Source organism: Ceratotherium simum, chromosome 21 (assembly GCF_057802395.1).
Source record: "Ceratotherium simum simum isolate JZ-2026a chromosome 21, ASM5780239v1, whole genome shotgun sequence".
NCBI classification, from domain to species: Eukaryota; Metazoa; Chordata; class Mammalia; order Perissodactyla; family Rhinocerotidae; genus Ceratotherium; species Ceratotherium simum.
In genome coordinates, this window is record NC_141920.1 from 24,232,707 (window position 1) to 24,250,965 (window position 18,259).

At 42.7% G+C, this 18,259-nt stretch overlaps 1 protein-coding gene across 1 annotated transcript in view; it reads left to right on the forward strand.

The window, feature by feature from the left end:
• LOC101398522 (fer-1-like protein 4) overlaps positions 1-18,259 on the forward strand; it is a 43,149-nt gene that overhangs the window by 12,840 nt on the left and 12,050 nt on the right. The window contains 16 exon segments of the mRNA XM_087445345.1: positions 149-236; positions 312-428; positions 10,356-10,508; positions 11,410-11,563; positions 11,721-11,845; positions 12,281-12,415; positions 12,540-12,713; positions 13,146-13,262; positions 13,355-13,516; positions 15,866-16,061; positions 16,205-16,263; positions 16,352-16,483; positions 17,093-17,135; positions 17,229-17,329; positions 17,407-17,544; positions 17,651-17,765. Of these exon segments, the coding sequence (XP_087301471.1) occupies positions 149-236; positions 312-428; positions 10,356-10,508; positions 11,410-11,563; positions 11,721-11,845; positions 12,281-12,415; positions 12,540-12,713; positions 13,146-13,262; positions 13,355-13,516; positions 15,866-16,061; positions 16,205-16,263; positions 16,352-16,483; positions 17,093-17,135; positions 17,229-17,329; positions 17,407-17,544; positions 17,651-17,765 (2,009 nt within the window).

Below are 18,259 nucleotides of genomic sequence, written 5' to 3' on the forward strand. Positions count from 1 at the left end.
GAAGCCATCCTTGACTGGGAAAGGGCACCTCTCTGAGAACATGTGAGGGAGTCTGGGTGTGAGGGCCTGCTCTGAGGAAGGTGGCTCCTAAGGGTCCGTGTTCCCTCCTTTGACTCCCACCTGCCACACCCGTCCCTGCTCACTACAGACAGTTTTGCCACGGTGCTGAGCGCAGAACAATGACCCGGCCTAATGCCCTGGATCGATGCCGAGGGAAACTGCTGGTGCATAGCCTGGTATGGTCTGGGGAAGGGGGAATCATTGGCACTTAGCTGGGGCTCTCCACTCACGTTCTCTTCCTGCCCTTCCAGAACCTGTTGGCAAAGCAAGGACTGCGGCTTCTACGGGGCCTGAGACAGGGCAATGTGCAAAAGAAGGTGGCACTGGCCAAGAAGCTCCTGGCAAAATTGCACTTCCTGGCCCAGGAGGTACTGCCTTGCCCACCCATTTCCCCACTCTGAATACCTTTCTCCTAAGTTTCCAGAGGCCTCTGGTCAGGGGTGACCTAACATTTGTCCTGTGGATTGAGCCAGACCGAGGGGTCTGTTGCTCTAGGCATCGGATCAGCTCCATTTAGAGCAGCTAATAGTGAAGATAAGTGTTCCAGGCCCAGCAGGGATGCAGGGAACATGAAGGATTTCTTTGGATGAAGATTTGAGAGTACATTTCCTTGGCATGACTTCCCTGGTCTGAAGCTCTGAACACAACATGCGTGAGTGGTGAAGGGAGTTCACATTTTTGGAATGCTTCCTCTGCTAAGTGTCTACATGTGTTATCTTGTGTGATCCTTCCAGCAACCTTGGGGAAGACATTACCCCATTTGACAGGTGCAGAAACTGGGGCTTAGAGAGGGAAGGTGACTGGTCCACCATGTCATAGATGGTTAAGTGGCAGAGCTGGAATTCAAAACCAGCTCTGCCTCATTCTGAAGCTCAGTGCTTCCCAAAGGCACAGAAAGTTTTGACCTCTGGGGCCGGTATGTCCTCAGGGTCAAACAGTGAGGAGTTGGATACTTGGTCTCAGACCTTGAACGACAAGTTGAAGTTTGGCAAGTGTGAAAGAATGAAGACCATGTGCAAAGGCACAGAATCAGGTAGGCCTGGGCAGCTGGAAGACAGAGTAGTAGGAGACGGGATAGAGACCTTATTATATTGAATTTTAGTGCAAAATTACTTTATTTATTTGGAATGAAAACCTCCTTTTGTTAGCTGACATTTAAAAACACTTTTTGACTTAAACATGCATCCTGAAATAATATAGTTTAGTTTTGCTATTTTTCAAACTTTATATAATACTGTTTATATTATTTTGGTCAATATTATATTTGTGAGATTTATCTGTATCATTGCATGTAGCTGTAATTTGTCCATTTTAATTGCTATGTAATATTCCACTGAATGACTATACTACAATTTGCTTATTCAGTCCACTGTTGATGGATACCTGTGTTGATCCCAAGGGATGGTGATTAGAAACGATGTTTCCAAGACCATTTTTGTACATGTCCTGGGGAACAAGTGCAAGAGTTTCTCTAGGGCAGTATTTCTCAAACTTTTTTGGTCTCAGGACTCCTTAACCCCCTAATAATTACTGGGGACCCCAAAGAGCTTTTGTTAATGTAGATTGTATCTATTGATATTTACCACTATCTAAACTAAAACTGAAAAATTTAAAAAACCTGAGAAATAAAAATGTATTTATTAATTAAAAAAACAATAGTAAACCCATTGCATGATAACATAAATAACATATTTTTATGAAAAATAGCTATATCCTCCACAACAAAAACTTTAGTGAGAAGAATGGCATTGCTTTACATTTTTTCAAATGTCTAGCGAAGAACTTTTTATACTCTGTTGTATTAAAATCCATCAGTCTATCTTGTACTTTGAATGGATCTATTATCCTTGCATGATTTTGAATCATCATACATAGGTCATTTGGAAATTTGGTTCACTGACTTATGTAGATCTTCCATATGTTGGCATATTTCATTATATAGTATTAAGACATCACATTCATTAATATTACTACCAATCTCATTAGAAAAACCTTTAAGTGTTGGGAAGCTGTCAGCTCACAGTGGCTGATACAAGAGATACAATTTTTCCAAAATTGTAATTTTCACTCGTTTTGTTTCTGACCTTAGAGGGAAGGCTTTCGTCCTTTCACTATTAAGTATGATATTAGCTATGGGTTTACATAAATGCCGTTTATCAGGTTGAGGAAGTTTTTTTCTATTCCTAGTTTTCTGAGTGTGTTTTTTTTTTTTTTTTTTGGTGAGGAAGATCAGCCCTGAGCTAACATCCATGCCAATCCTCCTCTTTTTGCTGAGGAAGAGGGGCCCTGAGCTGACATCTGTGCCCATCTTCCTCCACTTTATGTGGGACGCGGCCTCAGCATGGCCTGACAAGTGGTGCGTCGGTGCGCGCCCGGGATCCGAACCCCGGGCCACCAGCAGCAGAGCGTGCGCACTTAACCACTACGCCAGGGGGCCAGCCCCTGAGTGTTTTTTTATGATGAAAGGATGTTGGATTTTGTCACATGCCTTTTCTGCATCAATTGAGATGATCATTTGGTTTTTTTCCTTTGTTCTGTTGATGTGGTGTTATTACATTGATTGATTTTCTTAGGTTGAACCAACATGGCATTCCTGAGATAAATTCCACTTGGTCATGGTATATAACCCTTTTTATATGCTGTTGGAGTCAGTTTGTTAATATTTTGTTCAAGACTTATTCATGAGGGATATATCTATATTCATAAAGGATATTATTCTGTAATTTTCTTTTCTTGTAATGTCTTTTAAAAAAATTATTTTATTGAGGTCCTATTGGTTTATAACATTGTGCAATTTCAGGTGTACGTTATTACATATCACTTTCTGTATAGATTGCATCTTGCTGTCCCCCAATAGTCTAGATTTTATCAGTCACCATACATATGTATCCCTTTACCCCTTTGACCTCCCCCCACCCCCTTTCCCTCTGGCAACCACTAATCTGTTCTTATCCATGTATTTGTTTGTCTTCCACATATGAGTGAAATCAAATGGTGTTTGTCTTTCTCCATCTGGCTTATTTCACTTAACATAATACCCTCAAGGTCCATCCATGTTGCAAATGGGACAATTTTGTCTTTTTTTATATCTGAGTAGTATTCCATTGTATATATATACCACATCTTCTTTATCCATTCATCAGTTGATGGACATTTGGCTTGCTTCCACACTTTGGCTATTGTGAATAATGCTGTAATGAACATAGTGGTGCATAAATCTCTTTGTATTGTTGATTTCATGTTCTTTAGATAAATACTCAGTAGTGGGACAGCTGGATTGTATGGTATTTCTATTTTTGATTTTTTGAGAAATCTTCTTACTGTTTTCCATAGTGGCTGCACCAGTTTGCATTCCCACCAGCAGTATACAAGGGTTCCCTTTTCTCCACATCCTCTCTAACATTTCTTATTTTTTGTCTTGTTAATTACAGCCATTCTGACGGATGTGAGGTGATATCTCATTGTAGTTTTGATTTGCATTTCCCTAATAATTAGTGATGATGAACATCTTTTCATGTGCCTGTTGGCCATCTGTACGTCTTCTCTGGAAAAATGTCTGTTCATATCTTCTGCCCAATTTTTTTTTTTTTTGTGAGGAAGATTAGCCCTGATCTAACATCCGTGCTAATCCCCCTCTTTTTGCTGAGGGAGACCAGCTCTGAGCTAACATCTATTGCCAATCCTCCTCCTTTTTTTTCCCCCAAAGCCCCAGTAGATAGTTGTATGTCATAGTTGCACATCCTTCTGGTTGCTGTATGTGGGACGCGGCCTCAGCATGGCCAGAGAAGCGGTGCGTTGGTGTGCGCCCGGGATCCAAACCCAGGCCGCCAGTAGCGGAGCGCACACACTTAACCGCTAAGCCACGGGTCTTCCCATTTTTTGATTGAGTTTTTGTTGTTGTTGTTGAGTTGTATGAGTTCTTTATATAGTGTGGAAATTAACCCCTTGTGGGATATATGGTTTGCAAATATTTTCTCCCATTTGATGGGTTATCTTTTCATTTTGTTCATGGTTTCCTTTGCCTTGCAGGAGCTTTTTAGTCTGATGTAGTTACATTTGTTTATTTTTTCTTTTGTTTCCTTTGCCTGAGTAGACATGGTATTTGAAAAGATACTGTTAAGACCAATGTCAAAGAATGTACTGCTTATATTTTCTTCTAGGAGTTTTATAGTTTCAGGTCTTACATTCAAACCTTTAATCCATTTTGAGTTAATTTTTCTATATGGTGTAAGATAATGGTCTACTTTCATTTTTTTGCACATGGCTGTCCAGTTTTCCCAGCACCATTTATTGAAGAGACTTTCCTTTCTCCATTGTATGTTCTTAGCTCCTTTGTTGAAGCTTAGCTGTCCATAGATGTATGGTTTTATTTCTGGGCTTTCAATTGTGTTCCACTGACGTGTGTGTCTGTTTTTGTGCCAGTACCATGCTATTTTGATTACTATAGCTTTGTAGTATATTTTGAAGTCAGGGATTTTGATGCCTCCAGCTTTGTTCTTTTTCCTCAGGATTGCTTTGACTATTCAGGATCTTTTGTTGTTACATATAAATTTTAGGATTCTTTGTTCTATTTCCGTGAAGAAAGTCATTGGGATTCTGATTGGGATTGCATTGAATCTGTAGATTGCTTTTGGTAATATGGACATTTTAACTATGTTTATTCTTCCAATCCATGAGCATGGAATATCTTTCTATTTCTTTTATATCTTCTTTGATTTCTTTTAATAACATCTTGTAGTTTTTAGTGTAAGGGTCTTTCACTTCTTTTGTTAGATTTATTCCTAGATATTTTATTCTTTTTGTTGCGATTGTAAATGGGATTGTATTCTTGACTTCTCTTTCTGCTAGTTTGTTATTAGTGTATAGAAATGCAACTGATTTTTGTAAGTTGATTTTGTACCCTGAAACTTTGCTGTAGTTGTTGATTATTTCTAATAGTTTTCTATATTGGATTATATATATATATATATATAAATTTATATATATATAAAGAATCTATGGATTCTTTAGGGTTTTCTATATATAGAATCATGTTATCCACAAACAGTGAGAATTTCACTTCTTCCCTTCCAATTAGGATCCCTTATGTTTCTTTTTCTTGCTTAATTGCTCTGGCCCAAGCCTCCAGTACTGTGTTGAATAAGAGTGGCAAGAATGGGCACCCATGTCTTGTTCCTGTTCTCAGAGGGATGGCTTTCAGTATTTCACCGTTAAGTAGGATGTTGACTGGGGGTTTGTCATATATGGCCTTTATTATGTTGAGGTACTTTTCCTTCTATACCCATTTTATTGAGAATTTTTATTATAAATGGATGTTGGATCTTGTCAAATGCTTTCTCTGCATCTATTGAGATGATCATGTGATTTTAATTCCTCATTTTGTTAATGTGGTATATCACATTTATTGATCTGTGGATATTGAGCCATCCCTGCATCCTTGGTATAAATCCCACTTGATCATAGTGTATGATCCTTGTATTTTATTTGCTAATAACTTGTTGAGGATTTTTTCTTGTGATGTCTTTATCTGTCCTTGTTATCAGAGTAATGCTGGCTTCATAGAATGAGTTAGGAAGTGTTTCTTCCTTTTCTGTTTTTTGGAAGAGTTTGAGAAGGATTGGTGTTAATTATTCTTTTAAGTATTTGGTAGAATTCACCAGAGAAGTCATCTGGTCCTGGACTTCTCTTTGTTGGGAGGTTTTTGATTACTGATTCAATCTCTTTACTTGTTATAGGTCTGTTGAGATTTTCTATTTCTTCTTGAGTTAGTTTAGATAATTTGTGTGTTTCTAGGAATTTGACCATTTTCTAGGTAATCTAATTTGTTGTGTACAATTGTTAATTGTATAATTATAATCCTTTTCATTTTTGTAAGGTCGGTAGTAATGTCCTCACTTTCATTTCTGGTTTTAGTTATTTGTGTCTTCTTTCTTTTATTCTTTGTCAGTCTAGACAAGGTTTTGTCAATTTTATTGACTTGTCCAAAGAACTAACTTTTGGTTTCATTGATTCTTTCTATTGTTTTTCTATTCTCTAGTTTATTTTTCTCCACTCCAACCTTTATTTACTTCCTTCTGCTAGCTTTGGGTTTAGTTTTTTCTTTTTCTAATTCCTCAAGGCGTCAAGTTAGGTTATTTTTTATTTTTTTTTGTGAGGAAGATCAGCCCTGTGCTAACATCTGCCAATCCTCCTCTTTTTTTGCTGAGGAAGACTGGCCTGGGCTAACATCCGTGCCCATCTTCCTCTACTTTATATGGGACACCGCCACGGCATGGCTTGCCAAGCGGTGCGTCAGTGCGCGCCGGGGATCCAAACCGGTGAACCTCAAGCTGCCGCAGCAGAGCGCACGCACTTAACTGCTTGCGCCACGCGGGCCAGCCCCAAGTTAGGTTATTGATTTGAGATCCTTCTTCTTTTTTAACGTAAGCATCTACAGCTATAAATTTTCCTCTGAGCCCTATCTTTGCTGCTTCTCATATGTTTTGGTATGTTATGTTTTCATTTTCATTCATCTCTAAGTATTCGCTAATTTCCTTTGTGATTTCTTCTTTGATGCAATGTTTGTTTAAGAATGTGTTGTTTAATTTCCACACATTTGTGAATGTTCCAGTTTTCTTTCCATTATTGATTTGTAGTTTCATTCCACTGTGGTCATAAAAGATACTTTGTATGATTTCAATCTTTTTTTTTTTTCAATCTTTTAAAATTTATTGATACTTGTTTTGCGACATACCATATGGTCTATCCTGGAGAATGTTCTATGTGCACTTGAGAAGAATGTATATTCTGCTGTTGTTGGATGGAGTGTCTGTTAGGTCTAGTTGGTTTATGGTGTCGTTCAAGTCCTCTAGTTACTTAATGATCTTCTGTATAGATATTCTATCCACTATTGAAAGTGGTATATTGAAGTCTCCAACTATTATTGCAGAACTGTCTACCTGATATCATATTTTAAATCTCCATTATTTCCATTTGGCTCCAGTTTCCATGTGTTTTCTGAAATCACCCATCTTTTAACTCTGTGTACTTTTCTCACTAGATCCTTTAGAATTTTTCACAGCTGTTTGAATGTCCCTAATAATTCCAATATTTGGGTTATCTATGGGTCTACTTCTATTGATTATTTCCTCTCTTACCATGGGTCACATTTTTTTGCTTTTCATATGTCTTGTAATTTTTCGTCATGTGCCTTTATTTTTGTATAAAAGAACACTAGAAGCTAAAATAAATAATACATCTCCAGCAAGTTTTGATGAAGTCTAACTTATCTAATTGTTCTTTTCTGTTTATTGCTTTCTGTTATCTGTATGAGAAAACTTTGCTACCGTCAAGTCACAAAGATATTCTCCTATGCTTTTAGGAGAATAAAGATAGCTTTATGGTTTTAGATTTTACATTTAGGTCTTTGATTGTCCTCAAATTAATTTTTGTGTATGGTATGGCATATGAGTCAAGGTTCTGTTTTTAAAATATGGACATTGATATATTCCAGCACCATTCATTGAAAAGATTTTATTTTTCCCATTGAGTTGCTTTGGCTTTCTTTTTAACTTTTTTAAAAAAATTGAATAAATTTGATGTGTAACACTGTGTAAGTTTAAGGTGTAAAAAGTGTTACTTTGATTCATTTATATGTTATAAAATGATGCTTTGGCTTTTTAATTGAAAATTAGAAGACTGTATAAGTGCCTCTATTGAATTTTTCATTTCAATCATTGCACTTTTCATTTCTGTAAGTTCTGTTTTTTTCCAAATCCATTATGTTATTTTTCACAATTTCTTATTTCCAATAAATATTTGTTAGGTTCATCTTTTGTTTTGTTTAAACATAGTCAGCAGACTTGTTTTTATAGTATTGGATGATTCTAATAGTGGATTTTTGGAGGTTTGGTTTTGTCTCTCTTTCTGCTGGTATTCCCTCATGGTTGTTTCCTTCTGTGCTTAGTTGCTTTAAACTGTGAGTCATTCATTATAGTTTCCTTTAAAAATTATTTGTGAGAGTTCTTTGAGTGTTGAAATAAAGGTACGTTCTTCCAGAAAACATTTGTCTTTGCTCCTACCCTTGATTACATTAAACTAAATTTTTTTTCTTTTTGCTTGAGGAAGATTGTCCCTGAGATAACATCTGTGCCAATCTTCCTCTGTTTTGTATGTGGGACACTGCCATGGCATGGCTTGATGAGCGGTGTGTGGGTCGGCTCCCAGGATCTGGGCCCGTGAACCCTGGGCTGCCGAAGCAGCGCACACAACTTAGCCACTGCGCCACTGGGCCAGCCCCCCATTAAACCAAATTTTGATGTTTAGCAACACCCAGGCACTGTGAAAAAATCAGCTTGTAGTTATTCTTTTCAGGAACAATTTCCAACTCCCACCACTCCACTCAGCCAGGCAACGCTCCTTGTAGATCCCTGGGTGTGAGAGAGTGGAGCAGGTTCAGTTATGGTTTATCTTTATCCTGAAGGCATAATTCTTTGGAATCATAGCTTTCAGGGACCAGGGAGATCTCCTATTAGACTCCTGTCCTCAGTGGAATCTGAGCTCTTTATTTTGTTTTTACTCACTGTTAGGACATGAAAAGCTCAGGTTGGCGAGGTTTGGCAAATGCCCTTGTAGCAAAGTGGCTCAAATGCTCTGCTAACTTTTCTGGATTCCTATCTTCATTTAGAGCTTGGTCTGATAATTCTTTATTCTTGTTATCTCACCACTGCCTTTAATAAAATATTGAAAAATATGTTACCCAGTCTTTTTAGTTGTTTTTAGTGAGAGGTAGGTCTTAATTCCTAGCTCATATTACTGGAAATGGAAGTCAGTCATGATGATTTTGAACACGGGATGGAGAGTTAGATTTGTGCTTTGAAGAGATCGGTTCTAGCTATTGTTTGTTTGCTTACTCAATGATATTTGAAGTCCTACTATGTGCCAGGCTCTATATTAGGCCCTGGGGATCCAACTCCTGCCATGTTTCTTGCCCTTGGGGGTTTATGTTCTAGTGAGGGAGACAGACTATGCATCTGTAAGTGAATAAGAAAAATAATTATGATCTGTAGGAATTGCTAAGAAAGATGTTACAGAGACTAAGGGGGGCAGGGAAGAACCTACTTACATAAGGCGATCAAGGAAGACTTCTCTGCAGAGACGACATTTAAATGGAGACCCAGAAGATGGGAGGAAGCCAGCCACTCATGGTAGAGAATGGGTTGGAAGGGAAGACTGAAGGCAGGGAGACTAATTAGGAGACTGTACCAATTGTCTGGACAAGAGCAGATGGTCTTGAACGAGGGCAGTGAGGAAGGGAGAGAAGGGGGACATTGGCAGGACTTGGTGATTGGATGTTGGAGGAGAAGGCTGACAACAGCTAAATGTTTGGCTGATGTGAATGGGCATATGGTGGGGATAGCTGGGGAAGGATCAGTTGGGGAGGAAGGAAAGGCAGAGAAGTCAGGTTGGCACATGCTTCAACATGGTGAACCTTGAAGACATTATACTAAATGAAAAAAGCCAGTCACAAAAGAACAAATACTGTATGATTCCACTTATATGAGGTACTTAAGAGTAGTCAAATTCATAGAGACAGAAAGTGGAATAGTGGTTGTCAGGGCTGGGAGAAGGCAGAAATGGGAAGTTAGTGTTTAATAGATACAGAGTATCAGTTTTGCAAGATGAAGGAGGTTCTGGAGGTGTATGGTGGTGATAGTTGTATAACAATGTGAATGTACTACTGAACTGTACAGTTAAAAATGGTTGAGATGGTAAATTTTATGTTACATGTATTTTACCACAATTAAAAAAAAACAGAAACCAGGGGGCCAGCCCGGTGGCGTAGTGGTTAAGTTCGAGTGCTCTGCTTCAGCGGCCCAGAGTTCACGGGTTCGGATCCCGGGTGAAGACCTACACACTACTTGTCAGGCCATGCTGTGGCAGGAGTCCCACATATAAAGTAGAGGAAGATGGACACAGTTGTTAGCCCAAGGCCAATCTTTTCCTCAGCAAAAAGAGGGTGATTGGCAACAGATGTTAGCTCAGGGCTAATCTTCCTCACAAAACAAAACAAAAAAAAGAAACCAGAAAAAAAAAAGAAAAGAAGAAGTCAGGTTGGACTCAAATATTTGAGCCTGAGGTGCCTTGTGGGGCATCCAGGGGAGAGATGTCCAGGAGACAGGTGGCCACATGTATCTGGGGTTCAGGGGGAGGTAAGGGCTAGAGATGGATATTTGGCCCATCCGTCCAGTGGAAGCTGTGGGAGCAGGTGGTCTCAGCTCCAAATCCAGCTCTATGACCCAGTTCTCTACCTGCAGCCCCAGCCACCCCTCCCGGATGTGCTAGTCTGGATGCTCAGTGGGTGGCGCCGTGTGGCCTGGGCCCGGATCCCTGCCCAGGATGTGCTGTTCTCTGTGGTTGAGGAGGAACGGGGCCGAGACTGTGGGAAGATCCAGAGTCTGCTGCTCACAGTGAGGGGGCCTTGGGGGTGAGGGTGCTGGGGACTGGAGTGGGGTGAGGCTCATAGGGCAGAGGGGGCTTTGGGGTGGAGGCCTGCAGTTCCCAAAAGGGGGTCCCCAAAATCTGTGTTTTAATTAAAAATTTTTAATTAAAATTAAAAACATTTAATTAAAAATTATTTTTGTTTTTAATTTTTTTAATTTTCCAATTTTTAAAATTTTTTAAAAATTAAAAAAATGTTTTAATTTAATTTAAAAAATTTTTACAATTTTTTATTATTTTAAAATTATTATTAATTTTTAAAGTGTACCCAAACTCTTTTCAATTATCCAAAAAGCCAAAAGGAGATTGTGCCTTTACCCAAGTCAGCTTTGATGTGAGATAAACACCAAACTTTGTCAGCCCTGGGCCTGCACTGGCCCTTTTGCTGACTAGGCTCTGACAGATGGGCAGGGTAATGAAAATGGGAGAGTGATTAATTAGTTCCTTATAAGTACAGCTGATTTGGAGGCAAAATATTTCTAAATGAGATGTCCCTGAAACAGACACGAACGGGGGTCTCTAGTGGTGAGAAGTTGTGGCCGTTGACATAAGGGACAGGGAATCTAAATGTGTTGGGGATAAGGGGACAGGGGGTGAGTGTGGGGTACGGGAGTGCAGAGATCAGCGTGTAGTTTTGGGGTATGGGGCTTGAGGTATAGGAAGTGTCAGTGCTGGGGCAGCACATAGAGGGAATGAAAGTATCAGGCATGAAGTGGGGTGTAAGGGTGAGGGCCAGGAGTGCTCTTTGGGTTAGGGAGCTGGAATGTAGTCTAGCGGTACAGAGAGTAGGGGCAAGCCTTGCAGGAGCAGGGCTCTTGGTCTAGCTGGGGTAATAAGAGATGGCCCTAACATGCCTCCTCCCTACAATAGGCACCTGGGGCAGCCCCTGGTGAGGTCTGTGCCAAGCTGGAGCTCTTCCTGTGGCTGGGGCTGGGCAAGCAAGCCAAGGCCTGCACCTCAGAGCTCCCCCCAGACCTGCTGCCTGAGCCCTTGGCTGGGCTGCCCCACAGCCTGTACCGTGATGGTGAGTGCAGTGGGTGGGGTAGGTGTGCCCAGGGCCCAGCTTGCTGTTTGCCTAAGGGGTGGGGCTAGATGCTCAGCTGGGGGTTCAGAGAGGCCTGGGGTCAGGGACTCCAGTGGTCTCCTGAGAAAACATGGCCTCTTCCTTCCCCCCACCCCAGACTTCAGCTACTTCCAGCTCTGGGCTCACTTATATCAGGCCCAAGGTGTGTTGGCAGCAGATGACAGTGGACTCTCGGACCCCTTTGCTCGAGTCCTCATCTCTACCCAGTGCCAGACCACCCAGGTGAGGCCTGGGCTGGGATGTGGGTGGAGGGGTGCTGGGAGACAAGATGGGGTGGGGGCCAAGCTTTTCCCCAGGACCTAACTCTCTCCTCCTGCCCTGGATTTTCAAGACAGGCTATTGGATCAGACTGCCCTGATTTGGGGGTTGGGGGTGCGGGAGTTGTAGAACCAGAGGGTCTTAGAGGTGAAGAGTTGTTTTCTGGGGTTGACTTTAGGACTAATTTTGAGAGTGGCAGATTACAGTAAGGGGAGACCAAGACCAGGAGGGCAGGCTCCAACTCCAATCTGAAGGGTGCTTTCATCTTCATCACACTCTCTCTCCTTTTGTGACAGTTATTTAAAGTATTACTTTAGGGCAGGGGTGCTCTCCTGGGATGTGCGTTGAGAGGCTTCTTCTGACGCCTGCCGCTGCTTCCTCCCCTGCATGGCCCGCAAGGTCCTGGAGCAGACGCTGAGCCCGCTGTGGGATGAGCTCTTGGTGTTTGATCAGTTGATCGTGGACGGGAGAAGGGAGCACCTGCAGGGGGAGCCTCCACTGGTGGTCGTCAACGTCTTTGACCACAATAAGTTTGTGAGTGTGGCCTGGGTCCCACCCGGCTTCCCGCCCCCGAGCGCCCCCACTCCTTGTCTTGATGCCCCCTCCTTTGGCTCCTGAACCTCTTCTACTTCTGTCTTCACTGCCCGGCTCTCTGCAGGGTCCCCCTGTGTTCCTGGGCAGAGCACTGGCTGCACCGAGGGTAAAGCTGACAGAGGACCCTTACCAGCGCCCTGAGCTGCAGTTCTTCCCCCTGAGGAAGGGGCCCCTGGCAGCCGGAGAGCTCATCGCCACCTTTGAACTCATTGAACTGGACTACAGTGGCCACCTTGAGGTCAGAGTGCCGTGGCCTGGCTGATATAGGCTGTGGACCCCTCTTGTTATTCTATCAGGTCATCCACCCCAGGGAATATAGAACATGGGCATGTCCCAGGGTTACCCCTCCAAGTCCCTTACCCCCAGAGAATGCAGGCTGCAGGTCTGTCCTGGGGTCACCTCATCGGACCTCCTGACTCCAGGGAACATTAGAAGTAGACGTGCCTTGGGTTCACCTTGCCAGGCCTCCAACCCCAGAGACTCCAGGCTGCGAGTTGATCCTCATGCCTCAGACACTCACCCTCCTCTCCTGCACATGGCTGTTTCCTGAGACACCCCTCTCCCACCAATCCAGCCTTGCCTGGTGCCTCTGGATTTATATTTCACCAGCGGCTCTCCATATTCCTTCCCCGAGATTCCTCTTTGGCCTCTGACCTCTTGCCCCCTGCAGCCCTCAGTGCCCAGTGATGTGGAGCCCCAGAACCTGACACCCCTGGTCGAGCCCCTCTCCGGACGCCCGTCCCTGCCACCTAATGTGTGTCCAGTGCTCAAGGAGTTCCGTGTTGAGGTAGCACTGGGCACTCACGCCCACCCCGCCCCGACACCTCAGAGCCCCTCTGTCAGGTGCAGTCCCCTGAATCTCCTACTTCCTGACCCCAGGTGCTGTTCTGGGGTCTGAGGGGCCTTGGCCGTGTGCATCTCTTCGAGGTAGAGCAGCCCCAGGTTGTGCTGGAGGTGGCTGGGCGACGTGTGGAGTCCGAGGTCCTGGCTAGTTACCGTGAGAGCCCCGATTTCACCGAGCTCGTCAGGCATCTGACGGTGGTGAGGGCATGGGCTAGGGGGCAAGAAATGTTGGGCTGAGAAGTGACAGAGGGCAGTGGGATGGTGAATTCCCACTGGTTATCTTAGATTAAGCCAGGGGTCAGCAAACTTTCTATAAAGGGCCAGTTAGTAAATATTTTAGGCTTTGTGGGCCATATAGTCTCAGTTGCAATTACTCAACTCTGCTATTGTAGTCTGTAAACATCCATAGACAACAAGTAAATGAATGAGTATGACTGTGTTCCAATAAAACTTTATTTGCAAAAACTGGCAGCAGGCCAGATTTGGTTTACAGGCTGTAGTTTGCTGATTCCTGGATTAATCCATGAACTGGTGGTGCTCTCTTGGCTCTACTGAATGAGTGAATTAGCCAAGTATCACGAAGTATGAGTCTGAAGGAATCTATCTAGTCTCTGAGATACCAGGGCTGAGAAGAAAAATACAGTCTTTGTGTAATTTATAATTATCGTGGTGTGGCCTTGGAGCCAAATTCTGGCAATGCCACTTAGGAGCATGTCAAATCACTTGTCTCATTTGAGCTTTAATTTAGTTTTGTTTGTAAAAGGGAGTAACAGGTACAAAAGAAAAAAGGTTGAAGGAAATACACCAAATGCCCCCTTGCAGGAGTGTAATGAGAAGGCAATGAGAGAAAGAATCTTGGTGAAAGGGCTTTGTAAACTGGAGAGTGCTGTGCCTCTCTGAGGGGCACAGCACTGGGACAAAGCCCAGTGGTTCCAGACTGCAAGCAGGCAAAAAACAACAACAACAACAACAGAAAAAAAAAACTAACACCACTTCATGATTCTGTTTCACATGCAAGAGTTTTCAGTTTAAAAACTTCATTGTGCTATAAGATGATGACACTGAAAGCACTTGCTCATTGAACTTCCAGGGAGTGTTTCCTCTCATTTCCCATTTCATAGTGCAAATTGAGGAGAACACATCCCTCTCTCCATTGTGCACTTGAAAGGAATGTGCATTCTTCTGTTGCTGGGTGGGATGTTTTATAGTTGTCAATTAGGTCAAGTTGGGTTGATAGTATTATTCAAGCCTTCCTAAAAGAAGCCTCCTTGGTGATTTTCTGTCTAGCTGTTCTATCCATTATTGAGAATATGGTATTGAAGTCTCCAACTATTGTTAAATTGTTTGTTTCTCCCTTTATTTTTGTCACTTTTTACTTCTTGCATTTTGAGGTTCTGTTGTTAGGTGCATATATGTTTATAATTGTTATAGTTTCCTATGAATTGATCTGTTTATCATTATAAAATGTCCCTCTTTGTCTCTAGTATTTTGTCTTAAAGTCTATTTCATCTGATAATATAACTACTCCAGTTCTCTATGGTTACTGTTTGCATGACTTATCTTTTCTAATCCTTTTACTTTCAACCTACCTGTGTCTTACTAAAGAGTGTCCCTTAGACAGCATGTAGTTGCATCCTTCTATTTTTTTATCCAATTGACAATCTCTGCCTTTTGTTGAAGTGTTTAATACAGTCACATTTGATGTTATTAGTCCCTGAGCTAACATCTGTGCCAGTCTTCCTCTACTTTGTATATGGGTTGCCGCCACAGCATGGCTTGATGAGTCCATGCCCAGGATCCAAACCTGTGAACCCTGGGCCACTGAAGTGGAGTGTGCAAACTTAACCACTATGCCACTGGACCAGCCCCTGTCTCATATATTTTTTGTTCCTTCTTTACTGCCTTCTTTTTTATCAAATAGATATTTATTAGTGTACTACTTTAATTCCTTTGTTGATTTTTACTTAGGAATTGCTCTAGGTATTACAATATGCATATTGATTTTTTACAATCTACTTTGGATTAATACTAGTTTAGTTCCAATAAAATAGAGACACTTTTATCCATTATACTTCTATTCCTTCCTTCCTCCTTTGTGCTATAATTGTCATATATGTGTAAAATAAACCCAACAATACAGTATTATAATTATTGTTTTTTCCCCCTTAGGATCCATTGATAGATATAGAATTCCTGGGTTAAAAGGCATACATATTTTTATGTTTCTAAATCTATATTAGCAACCTGAGCATTGGTTCTTTACATAATAATAATAATAACCACCATCTCATGTTTCTGATAGCACTTTGTGGGCTCCAAAGTACTTTTGTATCTGTTTTGTCATTTGATACTTACAACAATCTTTCCAATTCAGGATTGTGTCCCTTTTTTAGCTGGGAAACAGGCTCAGAAGGCAATGATTTACCTGAGATGACACAATGGGGCTGTGGGCTTCGAATGCAATTTGGCTGTATTGTTTTCCCATCTGTCTCTGCTGCTGCTCCTCCCTAGGTCCTCAGAGACACAGTCCTCTCTCCCCACCCCCAGGCCTTGCCGGAGCAGCCTTACCTGCAGCCCCCACTCAGCATCCTGGTGATTGAGCGCCGGGCCTTTGGCCGCACAGTGCTTGTGGGTTCCCACATTTTTCCCCACACGCTGCGATTCACACTCCACGGTCATGAGGATCCCCCTGAGGAGGAAGGACAGGAGGAGACAGGGGACTTGGTGCCTAAAGGACCTCAAGGTAAGGGGACTTCCCCTTAGGGGCTACTAGACAGAAGTCCCTCTGGTACCTGGTTGAGATGGCTCCACGGGACCCTCTGGTGGGGCATGGAGTCTGACTTCTATTCACCTGACCTCCTCCTCGTGTCATTTACCTCCTCTCAGGACAGAAGTCCCTGGATCCCTTCTTGGCTACAACAAGTTTACCCAGACGGCTTCTGAAGGTGATGGGGGATGGGGGATGGGTGGAGAAGGGGCTGGCAGGACTTGGGGTGGTGCTGGGTTAAGGGCACTGAGTTCTCTCTCTCTCAGGCTCCTCTGAAGAAGCTACCCCTGGGAGGCCTCCTGAATCAAGGCCCAGAGCTGGAGGAGGACATCCCAGATCCTGAAGAGCTCGACTGGTGGTCCAAATACTATGCATCACTGCAGGAGCTCCAGGGGCAGGTGGGGGCAGAGGAGAGTAAACGGCAGGAAGAAGGATCTCATCAAACGTGGAGCTCTACAGTTTTCCAGAGCTTTTCATTACAGTCATCTTTTCTCATCTTCACAACAATTCTAGAAGCTGGGGGTTATTAACTCCATTATCTAAGCTGTGTTGTCCAACAGAAATATCATGTGAGCCACATATGTAATTTTAACTTTTGTAGTAGCCACATTTAAAAAAAAAGTAAAAGGAAACAGGTAAAATTTATTTTAGTAATATATTTTATTTAATCTATCAAAATATCATTTCAACAAGTAACTATTGTAAAAATTCACAATAAGATATTTACATTATTATTTAATACTAAGTCTTAAAAATATGGTGTGTATTTTACACTTACAGCACATCCCAGTTTGGACTAGCCACATTTCAAGTGCTCAATAGCCACACGTAGCTGGTGGTTACTGTCTTGGACAGCACAGGACTAGATGATAAAACGAAGCTTTGAAATGCAAGTGGCTTACCCAGCTGGAATTTGAACTAAAGTTTCCCAACTCCATCTCCTAGTAAGGGGTAGATTAAGGAGGTGACAAGTGGGGAAGAATCTCTGACCTGCCCTTTGATTTCAGACCAACTTTGATGAGGATGAAATGGATGATCCTGGGGATTCAGGTAAGAGATTTGGCTTTCTTGCTCATCCTCTTTCTGTCTCCTTCCCTCCCCCCACACCAGTATTTCTAACTGAGGCATTTATGCTGTTCCCAGATGGGGTCAACCCCATTTCTGTGGATGAGGAAGCCCAAGACCAGGGTGAGGCTGAAGTCAAAGGCTCCATGTCCCAGAAAAAAGCAATCACCACCCTGAAGGTGACTGGGTGTAGGGGAGAGGGGGATTCTGCTTGGATTCTGGACGTTGGGCTGTCACTGAGGCCCTTGCCTTTCAGATTTACAACAGCTCCTTGGAGGAAGAGTTTAACCACTTTGAAGACTGGCTGAATGTGTTTCCCCTGTACCGAGGGCAAGGGGGCCATGATGGAGATGGAGAGGAAGAAGGGTCTGGACACCTCGTAGGCAAGTTCAAGGTGTGTTTGGGGAAGGAAGCGGGGGGACCAGGGAGTACAGGTGAGGATGCAGGAAGAAGACTCTCTTACTAGGGCCTTTACTGCCCCCCTCCATCCCCACCTCCAGGGCTCCTTCCTCATTTACCCTGAATCAGAGGCAGTGTCGTTCTCTGAGCCCTAGATCTCCCGGAGGATCCCACAGAACCGGCCCATCAAGCTCCTGGTCAGAGTATATGTTGTAAAGGAGCACCTGTCACCTCTGCATGCCTCCAGCTGCAGCAAAGGTAACACACGAAACCTATAGGCTGAAGGATTTGGAAGGAACCTCAGGGATCATAGTCCAGCTTCTTCATTTTTCAGGTGGGAAATCTTAGGTACAAAGTTAAGAGACTCCCCAGGGTTACAAAGCTTGCTCATGGCAGAACCAGAATTTAGAGCATAGGTCTCCTGACTCCTTGTTCATAGTTCTAGTCCCATAGAATGGGCAGTATAATTCCAGGAAGAGCACAACCCTGAATGTCAAGCTTCACAATGGCTTGTCATCAAACACCTTTGTACAGGTCCTTCCATTGCTACAGTTTTCATACGGTGCTCAGCAGGGCCCTGAAGTTTCCTTAAAGACATCTCAGGGATTAAGGGGAATGAGTGGGTTGCTGCCCCTTCACTCCCAGCACCAGAGCAGATGCTGTACTTTTATCTGGTTTAAATATAGGGATTCTGACTAAGATGTAATTTA